We start from the raw sequence: 12490 nt of genomic DNA, 5'->3' as shown, positions 1-12490 counted from the left end.
CTCCCTGACGGCCGTTCACATGAATCAAACCAATGAATAGTCGTCAGTGGTACTTAGCCGCGACCGCTATGGAACTCATTTCGGCATTAGGACTTCGTGGGTTCACGGTCACCTCAGCGGTACTTAGCTGCAAATGTTATGGAACAGTTTTAGGCATGAGGTGACCATGCGGTACCCGGACAACTTGGTTCGGGGTTTTGAACCTTGCAACCCAACAGGAGAGCGCTTTTTGGAGGGAAGGTGCCTGAGACTAAGGGGTACAAACACTCCCAAAGAGCCAGATGGAGCACCCGAGCTCCCAAACGCTGACCATCCAAAGCACCAAACACCCTGGAACTATTTTGGGCATAGGACCACATGTGCAGCTGGCCAGAACTTTAACATGGTGGTGTTTCCCCTACACTGCATGGATCTGAGCGTTATTTGAAGAACTTGGGCGCTCAGATCAGGGCTATTGGGGATGTATTATTTGTGGGGTTATTATATATTTTTGTATTTTATATTTTTATGTTTGCCTCTCTGTTCCTGGGAGATAAATAGTTTTCCGGTCTTTTATCTCCCAGGCACATGGGAGGGGCTTGTCTTGCATTAAATGGAGACCCCATGCTGGGGACTGTGTATATAAGCCTTCAACTTTATACCCTTCACTCAGTCTGGGCTACTGTTTGGGTGGATCAGCTATACTCTCTGCAGGAGAGCTTAATCACTTGAAGCTGTACCCAGGGCCCTGTTCCAGGGCAGGAAGCAACGGAGAGACCCCATCCAAGCTGCAGCGGCTAGGGGCTGAAGCCCTCCTGTGTCCCAGAGGACAGCTAGGAAGCAAGCTTGACGGAGGTACCCAGTCGGGGTGCCAGGCGGTCTGTCACAGTGCCGAACAGCGTTGGAAGCTCTGCCCAGTGCTGAATTAAGGAAAGTAAAGCTTATTTTTAGCCCTTTTCCAGTGTTTTTTTTAGAGAGAGGGAGGGCTGATTAATAATGCCAGCGTTGCACTATTGTGAACACAGCACCATATCAGTATCTTTCACACAATTTAAAACATGCCGTCTTGGCAGCAATGTTTGATAATCACTATATTTTACTGTGAAGGTATTGTCTATTCAAATCACTCCTTGTCCTCCGGTTATAATGTTTGGTTCTGCTCCACTCAGTCTGCACACAGTCTGCCTCAGCTCCAGAAACGATATCCTGATAATTCCGTTCATTCTTCGTCCTTATTAGTGATAGATTCACGTTATGCTCTCCTGATACAATGAATAATTGTTTTATAATGATAAATTATATATTTTGTTTGCTTAAACCCTTAAGGACCAAACTTCTGGAATAAAAGGGAATCATGACATGTCAGACATGTCATGTGTCCTTAAGGGGTTAAGGAAATGTTAATTAAATATTTACCTTCTCTAAAGTACTGCCAGTGTCCCCATGATCCAGATTCTGTGATGTTACACTAGTGTTGCTCCCACCCCTCCTGACCTCTTGCCTGCGCCGATGTCACTGATTGAGAGCACGTCCCCAAGCAGCAGACTTCTCCCCCCCATCATGCCACAACCTGGCTACATTGACAATGCTCCAGTTAATGATATTAACCAGTTTAACTGTAACCTCACACAAAGAGTGCTGGACCAGTCCCACTGTAATGGACACGTAGGTACCTTTTTGTAGACAAATTGCATTTACCCCATCACTACTGAGCATTATTTGATTGTAAAATATTAGTGTAGAATTTATTTGAAGTAATGTTACCTAGCTAGCGGATAAGATATAACACAGTTTGTGTATAAATTGCTTTGCAGACAAACGTAAACCTAAAATTATATAAATGTGCACAATCTTATTTTTTACTTATTCTTTCATCCTTTATAAAAAATAAAGTATTTGGGATATGAAAAGCTTTAGACATTATACAGTATCCTCTATCTTGTAATATTTCACACAGAGTCTGAAATGTTAGTATAATAGCAAAAAAATAATTTTCTCATATACTGTAGCGGTGACAAAAATATGTCAATAAAAATGATCTAATACCTTCATATAGGCATTTACAAGGACCCTGAAGACATTAATAGCAGTGCAGCTTACAAAACCTTGCTACATAATTTAAAAATATCTGCATTTGAGTTTAATGTCCACATACAGTAAATACAGTTAAAATTATATATATATATATATAAATAAATGTATATAAAAATAGCTATAGCAATCTTTATCAATATCGAGACTGCTTATGGATGCTGACAGTAAAATCCATTTACATCCCCCCTTCTCTGACTGAAGGAATAATATGACCCATTGAAACTTCTTGTACTGTCTGAAAGCAGGGGATGAGCTGACATTGGCTGCAAATTAACAGGAATTATATCAGTAACCAGAGGCTTCTTGCTGAGAAATTTATTACGCTACAGGTTGGTAATCATATTTACAGTATAAATGAGGGTGAGCGAGACTTTATAGACTAGATTTCATACTGCAAAGTAAATGAATATAAAACGTTTACACTTTGTTTTGGTAATGTAGGAGTTATGATGACTGTGTGATACAAAGAGAACTCACCTGTAGCATTCACAATGCGATTTGCATGGATCGTTCCTTGGGGGGTTTCCACATTCCAGGTGCCATCGATCAGAGGGGTAAGATTAGTCACTGAGGCGGGGAAATAAAGCTGGGCACCATATTTCCGGGCTCCAGCAGCCAAAGCCATCGTTAGTGAATAAGGATCTATATGTCCGTCTCCAGGATTATATAGACCAGCTATAACCTAAACAGAGCAGAAATGTAATTTCCAAAATCAATAATACTGACTCCACCAATCAATCAATCAATAAGACTGACTCCACCAATCAATCAGACTGACTCCACCAATCAATCAATAGGACTGGCTCCACCAATCAATCAATGAGACTGGCTCCACCAATCAATCAATAAGACTGACTCCACCAATCTATCAATAAAACTGACTCCACCAATCAATCAATAAGACTGATTTCACCAATTAATCAATAAGACTGATTTCACCAATCAATAAATAAGACTGACTTCACCAATGAATCAATAGGACTGACTCCATCAATCAATAATACCGACTCCACCAATCAATCAATAAGACTAACTTTACCAATCAATCAATAAAACTGACTCCACCAATCAATAAGACTGGCTCCACCAATCAATCAATAAGACTGACTTCATGCAACGAAAATATACCCCAACTCGCAGGATTCAACTTAACAAAAGACAACACAGAGGAGAGATACGTCTACCGGACCTTAGAATGGCCGGACTCGACGTATATGAGAGGAGACAGAGTCAGGAACGATCCGAGGTCAAGGGCACAAAGAGACAGCGTAAACTAGGACTAGCCAGGGTCTGGTACACAGTAAACAGCAAGCCAGCAAACAGAACAGATAAGGATAAAGAGATAACGTAGTCAGAAACAAAGCCAAGGTCAATACGAAGGAACACAACTGAACACAACAAGCGCTAAAGGGAACTGAAACAGAAACCACGATAGGGCAGGGAGTAAAGGGAGAGGTAAGTTTAAATACCTTCAACTTATTCTTGATTGGCCCCTGTCATATCCACGCCCCCAATATGTGAGAGTATGGGAGTGTGGGGTGACAGGGGCCAATGGGAGACCGTTTTGGTTTTCGGCTCCCACTTCCCCTTTAAGAGCGTGACGGGAACAGAGGACCTCGGCCGGCACCCGGACAAGGTAAGTAACGCTACAGTACCCCCCCCCCCCCGAGGACACGCCCTCTGGGCAGGTAGGGCCAGGTCTGGCAGGAAAACGAGAATGGAAAGAACGCACAAGGCATGAACAGCATCAGCTAAAATCCAACTGCGCTCCTCAGGCCCATAACCCTTCCAATGTACCACGTACTGAAGTTGACCCCTAAAGAAACGAGAGTCAAGAACAGCAGAAACTTTGAATTCCTCATGACCCTCCACAGAGACAGGAGGGGGAGGAGGAGTATGCCGGGTATAGCAGTTGTGTACGTAAGGCTTCAACAATGAGGTGTGAAAGACATTAGGAATACGCAGATTCTTTGGCAGACCCAAGGCATACGAAACAGGATTAACCTTATGTAGAATACGATAAGGACCAATGAAGCGGGGAGCCAAATTTCATAGAAGGCACCCGTAGGCGAATATTCCGCGTGGAAAGCAAAACCCTGTCCCCCACAACATAAGAAGGAGCCGCTCTGCGATGCTTGTCAGCCTGAGCCTTCTGGCGAGCAGCGGAATCCACCAAAGAACGCTGAACCTGCTTCCAAGTATTACGCAAACCAGCCAAATGCTCATGCAGAATTGGCATGCCCTGTGAGGAGAATGCAGCCGGAAGACCAACGGGATGCTGGCCATAGACAACGTACAAAGGGCTTCTGCCGGAAGAATCATGAGTGGCGTTATTCCGAGCAAACTCAGCCCAAGGAAGAAGGTCAGACCAATTGTTCTTATGGTGGGACACAAAACATCGAAGGTACTGCTCCAGAGATTGGTTGGCACGTTCTGCAGCTCCATTAGACTGGGGATGATAAGCGGAAGAAAAAGAGAGAAATAACCATTTCTGAACAAAAGGCTTTCCAGAACCTGGAAATAAATTGGCTACCCTTATCGGACACAGTAGATACGGGAATACCATGCAACTAGAATACCTCTCTAGCGAAGATACTAGCTAGTTCCCTGGATGTGGGCAACTTGTGAAGAGGCACAAAGTGAGCCATTTTGGAAAACCGATCTACTATCATCAGGATAACTGTGTAACCATTCGAAGGGGGTAATTCAACAATAAAATCCATGGATAGGTTAGACCAAGGTCTCTCGGGAACGGGTAATGGATGCAAAAGCCCACAAGGAACTCTATGAGAAGATTTCATACAGGCACAAGTAGTACAAGCACCTATATAGTCAGTGACATCCTTGCGTAAGGAATCCCACCAAAAATACAGAGAAACAGCTGACATAGTTTTGGAAATACCAGGATGTTCAGCAGTCTTAGTATCATGATATAACGACAGAATCTCCCATCTCTCGGGAACGTCAACGAACAATTTATCAATAGGCCTCTCACTAGGTGCCATGCTTTGTTTCGCCTGTATGGCCTGCAAGAGGGATGAAGAAATAGACAAAATAGTGGTAGCTATTATTCTGTCTGGGGGAATGACAGGAGTAACATCAATCTCCTGTTTCGAACTGTCTGGACAGAGCGTCTGCTTTAATGTTACGATCACCTGGTCTATAGGTGATAATATAATTGAAACGGGACAAAAACAATGACCACCTAGCCTGTCTAGAAGATAATCTTTTAGCTTCCCCAAGGTAGGATAGGTTCTTGTGATCCGTAAAAATTAGGATAGGATCCTTAGTTCCTTCTAACAAGTGTCTCCATTCTTTAAGAGCTAAGATAATAGCAAGGAGTTCACGATTCCCCACATCATAATTCTTTTCAGCTTTGGAAATTTTCTAGAAAAGAAGCCACAAGGATGCAATGGCTTCTCAGGCGATTCTCTTTGGGACAAATCAGCACCTACCCCGATATCGGAAGCATCAACTTCAAGAATATAAGGCAGTGAGGGGATAGGATGCTGTAAAATAGGTGCAGAGGCGAATGTAGTTTTAAGAAAGTCGAAAGCCTGAAGTGCCTCGGGAGACCAGACACGAGTATTACCACCCTTTTTTGTCATACGGGTGATAGGCGCTAAAATAGAAGAAAAACCCTTAATAAAGCGTCTATAATAGTTAGAGAAACCAAGAAAACGCTGAATTGCTTTCAAACCTTGTGGTAGGGGCCACTCTATGACAGCAGAAAGCTTCTGGGGATGCATACGAAAACCTTTGGCGGAAATCAAATACTCCAAAAACTGGACTTCGGTTTGGTCAAATAAACATTTTTCTAGTTTACAATAAAGACCATTAGCAAGAAGGGTCTTCAGGACCGTTGTAACATGTCTGTGATGAGTGTGTAAATCTGTAGAATATATTAGTATGTCGTCCAAGTATACAATTACAAATGTGTGAATAAAGTCTCTTAAGACGTCATTGATGAATTCTTGAAATATTGCTGGGGCATTGCAAAGACCAAATGGCATAACAGTATACTCGTAATGACCGGATCTAGTGTTGAATGCAGTCTTCCATTCGTGGTCTTTCTTAATACGTATTAAATTGTATGCACCTCTAAGGTCCAATTTAGTGAATACAGTAGCATGTTTCAGCCTGTCAAATAATTCCGTGATTAAAGGTAGAGGGTATGCATTTTTGATAGTGATTTTGTTTAGACCTCTATAATCGATACACGGTCTTAAATCACCTTCTTTCTTAGATACGAAGAAAAACCCCGCTCCAGCCGGAGAAGAGGATCTCCTAATGAACCTCTTTTCTAGTGATTCCTTAACATACTCCTCCATGATACGGTTTTCCTGAATAGATAAAGGGTACACCCTGCCCTTTGGAGGTATAGTGCCAGGCAATAAATCGATAGCACAATCATAGGGTCTGTGAGGCGGTAATTTATCAGCTTCCCTTTTATCGAATACAGTCTTGAGAAACAAGTACTGAGGAGGTATAACAGTAGACAAAGGAGGAGTAGTAGGAACATTAATAGTATTTAAAGGGGTGACTTTAATCATACAAGATTCGTGGCAGGCTTTGCTCCATGATTTTAATTGTCCCAACTCCCAGTCAAAAATGGGATTGTGAGAACGTAGCCATGGGTACCCTAACACGATATGAGAAGAGGGAGAGGTGATAACCTGGAACTGAACGGTCTCAAAGTGTAAAACCCCTGTGTACATGAATAATGGTACAGTTTCATGGGTAACGACTGGAGTACTTAAAGGTCTACCATCTATGGCCAAGGGTATCTCTCTCTGTCTGATGGGAATGTTGTTTTTCGTAACAAACACAGAGTCTATGAAGTTCTCAGCAGCCCCGGAATCAACCAAGGCTAGTATGCTTTCAGCTATACAACTCTCTCCCATATGAAGAGAAAGAGGAAGAAGCAAACGGTTAGGAGGCAATTTAGGAGACTTAGATATCACACCCAAGGCCAGTCCCCTATAAGTTCTTAGGTGCGAGAGTTTTCCGGAAGCAAAGGACATTCCTTTACCATATGGTCTCTCCTACCACAGTATAGACAGAGTCCGTCCCTTCTCCTAAGTAATTTTTCAGTATCAGAGAGTTTGGCAACCCCTAATTGCATGGGTTCCTCCTCAGATACTTTAACACTCTCAGATGTATCAATTCTGGGGTTAATAGGTGTAACCAAACGTCTATTCCTGTTCTTAGTATAGAGCCTGTCACGAATCCTATTATCTATATCAATGAGGTAATCAATAAGGTCCTCTAATGCAATAGGAAGCTCCCTTGCTGCTACCTCATCCAATATAGTGTCAGACCATGAACGCAGTAGTTAATCCATTATTGGTCCAATCTACCTGTGAAGCAAGGGTACAAAACTGAATAGCATAATCAGCCACAGACCTAAAACCCTGTTTAATTCTCATTAATGCTCTTGCGGCATTCATTGACCTTTTCGTTGTGTCAAAAGTTCTACGAAAAGCCGTAAGAAAACTATTGAAATTATGCACCATAGGTCCATTGGCCTCCCAAATAGGATTTGCCCACTCAAGTGTGTAACGGAACGCAGTATATTAGTCCGCGATATCCGTTGGTATCCTCAGGAAATCCACAGTCAAGACAGAAAGCACGGCAATATTCCCCATCCTCCCAATAACCGGACGAAACACAGTTTGGGAGTCAACTAACTCGGTTTATTCACAGGCAGCATATTTATACAGTTCCCCATGCAAGGGGTTTCCAGACAGTAATTCCAGGGGATTTCTCCCAACATGCACTGTGACTTTCCCAACAGGCATTGCTGCACGAGAAGGATACTCCTACTAAAATGGACGCTTAAGTGGATTATCTCCTCGTGCAGCAAAACCGACAATTGACATTAAAATACACAATTCACACAATATTCGGTACTTTATAATAATTGAACGTTCGGTAGATAGCTGGGGTCGGGGCGCACACCTTGGGAGAATACCGCTCCGATCCCAGCTGAATTGACCGAACGCCGCACATAATACGATAAAACATTAAAGTGGGTTTAAAAGCACCGAATAAGTACAGGACATAGAATGTACCGAACGCGGGACTCCCGAACGCTCTGAAAGTCCAGCGGTGTTCAATCATCGAGTAGCCGTTTTCCGTTCCAGGCTCTCGACGACCGAACACCGCTGCAGAGACAAAGGATCCAAGATGGCCGACCGCCGCATGGTCGGTAGCCGATCGGCGGCCACCTAGGAGAGCCTTGAAATACCGATTGCAACCGGGATGCACTCGGTTACTTGGTGCCACACGACTGGTGAAGGTGTGGTCTACCTGGGGAGCCCACATTCGTACGGCGAACGGCTGTACATAGCATTATCACAGGTAAAGACTTGCAGTATACATTCAGCCTATGGACAACCTACGATACATATAAGTCAGAAGTGGCTAGGTTTGCCACAATGCTCCCCCAGAACCAAGCCGGCATACACAGTCTGATCCCAACGGATCGGCTTGGGGATGTCCGGGGGAGTACTCACAGATCATTTTTCTAATTCTGTCTGTCTGGATAACCCGTCGGCGTTACCGTTTTGTTTTCCTGGTCGGTAGTGGATGGTAAAGTCAAAGGGCTGCAGCGCCAAACTCCAGCGCAACAGCCGGGCATTGTCTCCAGATACACGGTTTAGCCACACCAACGGGTTGTGATCTGTGAGTAAGGAAAAAGGTTGTCCATACAAATACGGCTGTAACTTTTTAAGGGCCCACACCACGGCCAGGCATTCTTTCTCAATGGCGGCGTAGCTTACTTCGCGGGGTAATAACTTGCGGCTTAAGTACGCTACGGGATGCTCTCCGCCATCGGCTCCCACTTGGCTCAGCACTGCCCCCAATCCAAACATTGAAGCGTCTGTGTGGACAAGAAATCTTTTAGTTGGATCAGGAGCCATTAACACAGGAGCATTAGTTAGTGCGGTCTTGAGCTGTTGGAATGCCTGCTCACACTCTGGGGCCCAGACAACCAGTCGAGGAAGGTTCTTTTTGGTCAGGTCCGTCAGGGGTTTGGCCAGGGTACTGTAGTCGGGTACAAATTTCCTATAATACCCTGCAGTCCCTAGAAACGCTAGCACCTGGGTTTTGGTCCTGGGGGTAGGCCACTTGGCCACGGCCTCAATTTTGGCTGGCTCGGGTCTCTGCTGCCCACACCCTACTCGGTGTCCTAGATACTGCACCTCGGCCATCCCTATGTGGCACTTACTTGGTTTCAGCGTTAACCCCGCTCCCCCAATACGATCTAGGATCGCCCCTATATGTTGGAGGTGATCTTCCCAAGTCTGGCTGAAGATGGCTATGTCGTCCAGGTAGGCACAGGCATAGTCCTGGAAGCCGTCCAGTAGTCGATCTACCATCCGCTGAAAAGTAGCCGGAGCGTTTTTCATCCCGAAGGGCATGACCTTGAACTGGTACAGGCCAAACGGGGTGACAAACGCCGACTTGGGGATGGCATCATCGGCTAAAGGAATCTGCCAGTATCCCTTACATAAGTCAATGGTAGTGAGATACTGGCCCCGTGCCATTTTATCTAGCAGTTCGTCTATACGGGGCATCGGGTAGGCGTCAGACACGGTCTTGTCATTCAGCCTCCGGTAGTCAACGCAGAATCGGGTCGTGCCGTCCTTTTTAGGCACCAGGACTACCGGTGATGCCCAGGGGCTACCTGAGGGTTCGATAACCCCTAACTGCAGCATTTCATCCAGCTCGGCCTTCATATGAGTCCGGACTGATTCCGGGACCCTATATGGTGCCTGTCGCATAGGTAGCTGTCCCGGGGTTTCAACTCGGTGGGTGGCCAGCAGAGTGTACCCAGGTAAATTAGAGAACGTAGCCCCTTTAGCTACGATCAGCGCCTGTATCTGGGCACGCTCGCGAGGGCTTAGCCGCTCCCCCAGTTGAACCCCCCGGGAGGGCTCTACCGGCTCTTCCTGTTCTAGCAGATCAGGTAGTGGTAAGTTCTCCTGATCTTCCATGGCTGAGGCACAGATTGCCGTCACATCCTCTATCCGCTCGTGGTAGGGTTTGAGCATGTTGACGTGAAGCATGCGTCTCTTCCCTACCCCGGAGCAGGGGCCAATCACATAGGTAGTGTCGCATCGCTGCTCCACTACCTGGTATGGGCCTTGCCAGATGGCCTGCAGCTTATCTGTGCGGACAGGTTTTAAAATTAAAACCTTCTGCCCCACTTGAAAGCTGCGGTCCCTGGCTCCCCTATCGTACCATCGCCGCTGACGTTGTTGGGCCGCCTGGAGGTTGGTGTGTACAGCCTGGGTTAGCGCCTCCAGTCGGTCTCGGAACTCCAGTACATACGATACGATAGGGGTTTCGCTAGCGATACTCTCCCCCTCCCAGTGCTCCCTAATTAAGTTTAAAGGTCCCCGTACTCTTCTCCCGAACAGTAGTTCGAATGGGGAGAACCTGGTCGATTCTTGGGGAACCTCTCTATACGCAAAGAGCAGGTGAGGTAGAAATCTCTCCCAGTCTTTGTGGGTTTCCCCGAACGTCCGAAGCATCTGCTTCAGCGTCCCATTGAATCGTTCACATAGTCCATTGGACTGAATTGACTATGGGCTTAATGCCACACACCTTCCACATCTGTTGGGTAACCTCAGCAGTAAATTGGGTGCCCCGGTCAGATATTATCTCCTGGGGGAACCCTACTCGGGAAAATACTTTTATTAGAGCTTCCGCCACGGTTTCAGCGTGAATGTTAGAGAGGGCTACCGCTTCGGGATATCGGGTGGCATAGTCCACCACGGTTAAAATGTATTTCTTCCCAGAAGGACTGGGTTTTGGCAGGGGCCCTACTATATCTACTGCGACCCTGCTGAAGGGTTCGGCGATAATGGGAAGGGGGCATAATTTGGCCTTGTGGCGATCCCCTCGTTTTCCTACTCTCTGTCAGACGTCGCAGGACGTGCAATATTGTCGCACATCCTGTGAGATTCCGGGCCAGAAAAACGCATGCGTTAGGCGGTACCGGGTACGGGTCATCCCTAGGTGTCCTGACAAGGGGATATCGTGAGCAATTCTGAGCAGCTCCTGCCTATACTTCCGTGGTACCACTAGTTGTTTGTTAGTCAAAGTGACGGACCCCCCCACGTCTTTGGCCGTGATACGGTACAGTAACTCTTTTTCCCACGTGTAATGCTCCCCCTCTAGCCCGGCCTGGACAGCTTGTGCCCGGTCCCTATAGACTTGTAGAGTGGGATCGGTCTGTACTTCGGTGATAAAGGTAGTCGGGGTATCCCAGGATATGGAAGTCGGGTGAGGGTCGTGGTCTCTTACCTGAGCCTCAGAGTGTATCGGTGTAGCCGTGGTGCGTGCCTGTTGCCGTGTGGTTACTGGATGGGCTTCCTGGTAGGGTGCCTGTGGAACAAAGGCAGAGGTCATCTGACCCAAATCATTCCCTAACACAACATCTGCTGGTAAGTTCTGCATTAGTCCCACTTCTACTGTCCCCTCTCCCGCACCCCAGTTCAAATGTACTTTCGCCGTGGGTAGTCGGTATACAGCTCCCCCGGCTACCCGAACGGCCACAGATCCGCCGGTATGCGTGCCCTCCGAAACCAAATGGGGGGCTATCAGGGTTAAGGTAGCTCCCGAATCTCGCAGACCCTGCACTTCGGTTCCCTCAAGAGTTACCAGTTGTCGGTGATGTTGCCGGTTATCAGTGGCTCGGACCGACATGACTTCGTGCAATATGCCCAGAGGTTCCTCCGCCTGCACACTCCATAAATCCTGAGTGGCGGGGTCCCTCTGGTAATGGTGAGCAGCCGCCCTGGGTGCGGGGTTTGGACGGCCCTGATTCCAGGTGGGCCTGCTGCGATTCTGGGTGCATTCTCGGGCCATATGCCCCCATTGTTTACAGGAATGGCATTGGATGTTGGCCCGCCCGTTGTATCTGGACGGTGGCGGTATCTGTCCTTGTGAGGGACGGAACGGGGCAGCGGTGGGCGCTAGGGGTGTTGTAGCACTAGGTAGTCCTGGGGGTCGGGAGTAGCTTTTGGCTACGGGTCCCTGGGGTCTCCGGGCATCAAAATGTTGATCGGCCAATCTAGCCGCTTCCGTTAGGGTAAGGGGTTTCCTGTCCCGTACCCATTCTTGCGTCTCCGGGGATAATCCATTAAAAAATTGTTCCAGCAACATCAGCTGGCGCAATTCCTCCATGGTGGTGGCGTTGCTGGCCTGGATCCACCCTTGGGAGGCCTGATCCAATTTGTGTGCCCATTCTGCGTGCGAATCTCGCTCCGGTTTGCGTAAGTGTCGGAACTTGCGCCGGTATGCCTCTGGGGTAATGGCATACCTCTCCAAAATTGCACGTTTTACTTTGGCATAATCTTTGCTGTCCTCACTGGGTACAGCACGGTACGCTTCGGCTGCCCGA

General features: G+C 46.8%; 1 protein-coding gene across 1 annotated transcript in view; it reads right to left on the bottom strand.

Moving 5' to 3' along the window:
• The window catches only part of DMGDH (dimethylglycine dehydrogenase), an 88726-nt gene that overhangs the window by 52726 nt on the left and 23510 nt on the right, over positions 1-12490 (bottom strand). The window contains exon 5 of the mRNA XM_063453585.1: positions 2551-2755. Coding sequence (XP_063309655.1) covers positions 2551-2755 — 205 coding nt within the window. The remainder of the gene's footprint in view (positions 1-2550; positions 2756-12490) is intronic.

This window comes from Pelobates fuscus, chromosome 5 (assembly GCF_036172605.1).
Source record: "Pelobates fuscus isolate aPelFus1 chromosome 5, aPelFus1.pri, whole genome shotgun sequence".
Classification (NCBI taxonomy): Eukaryota; Metazoa; Chordata; class Amphibia; order Anura; family Pelobatidae; genus Pelobates; species Pelobates fuscus.
This window is presented reverse-complemented; position numbering and strand designations above follow the sequence as displayed.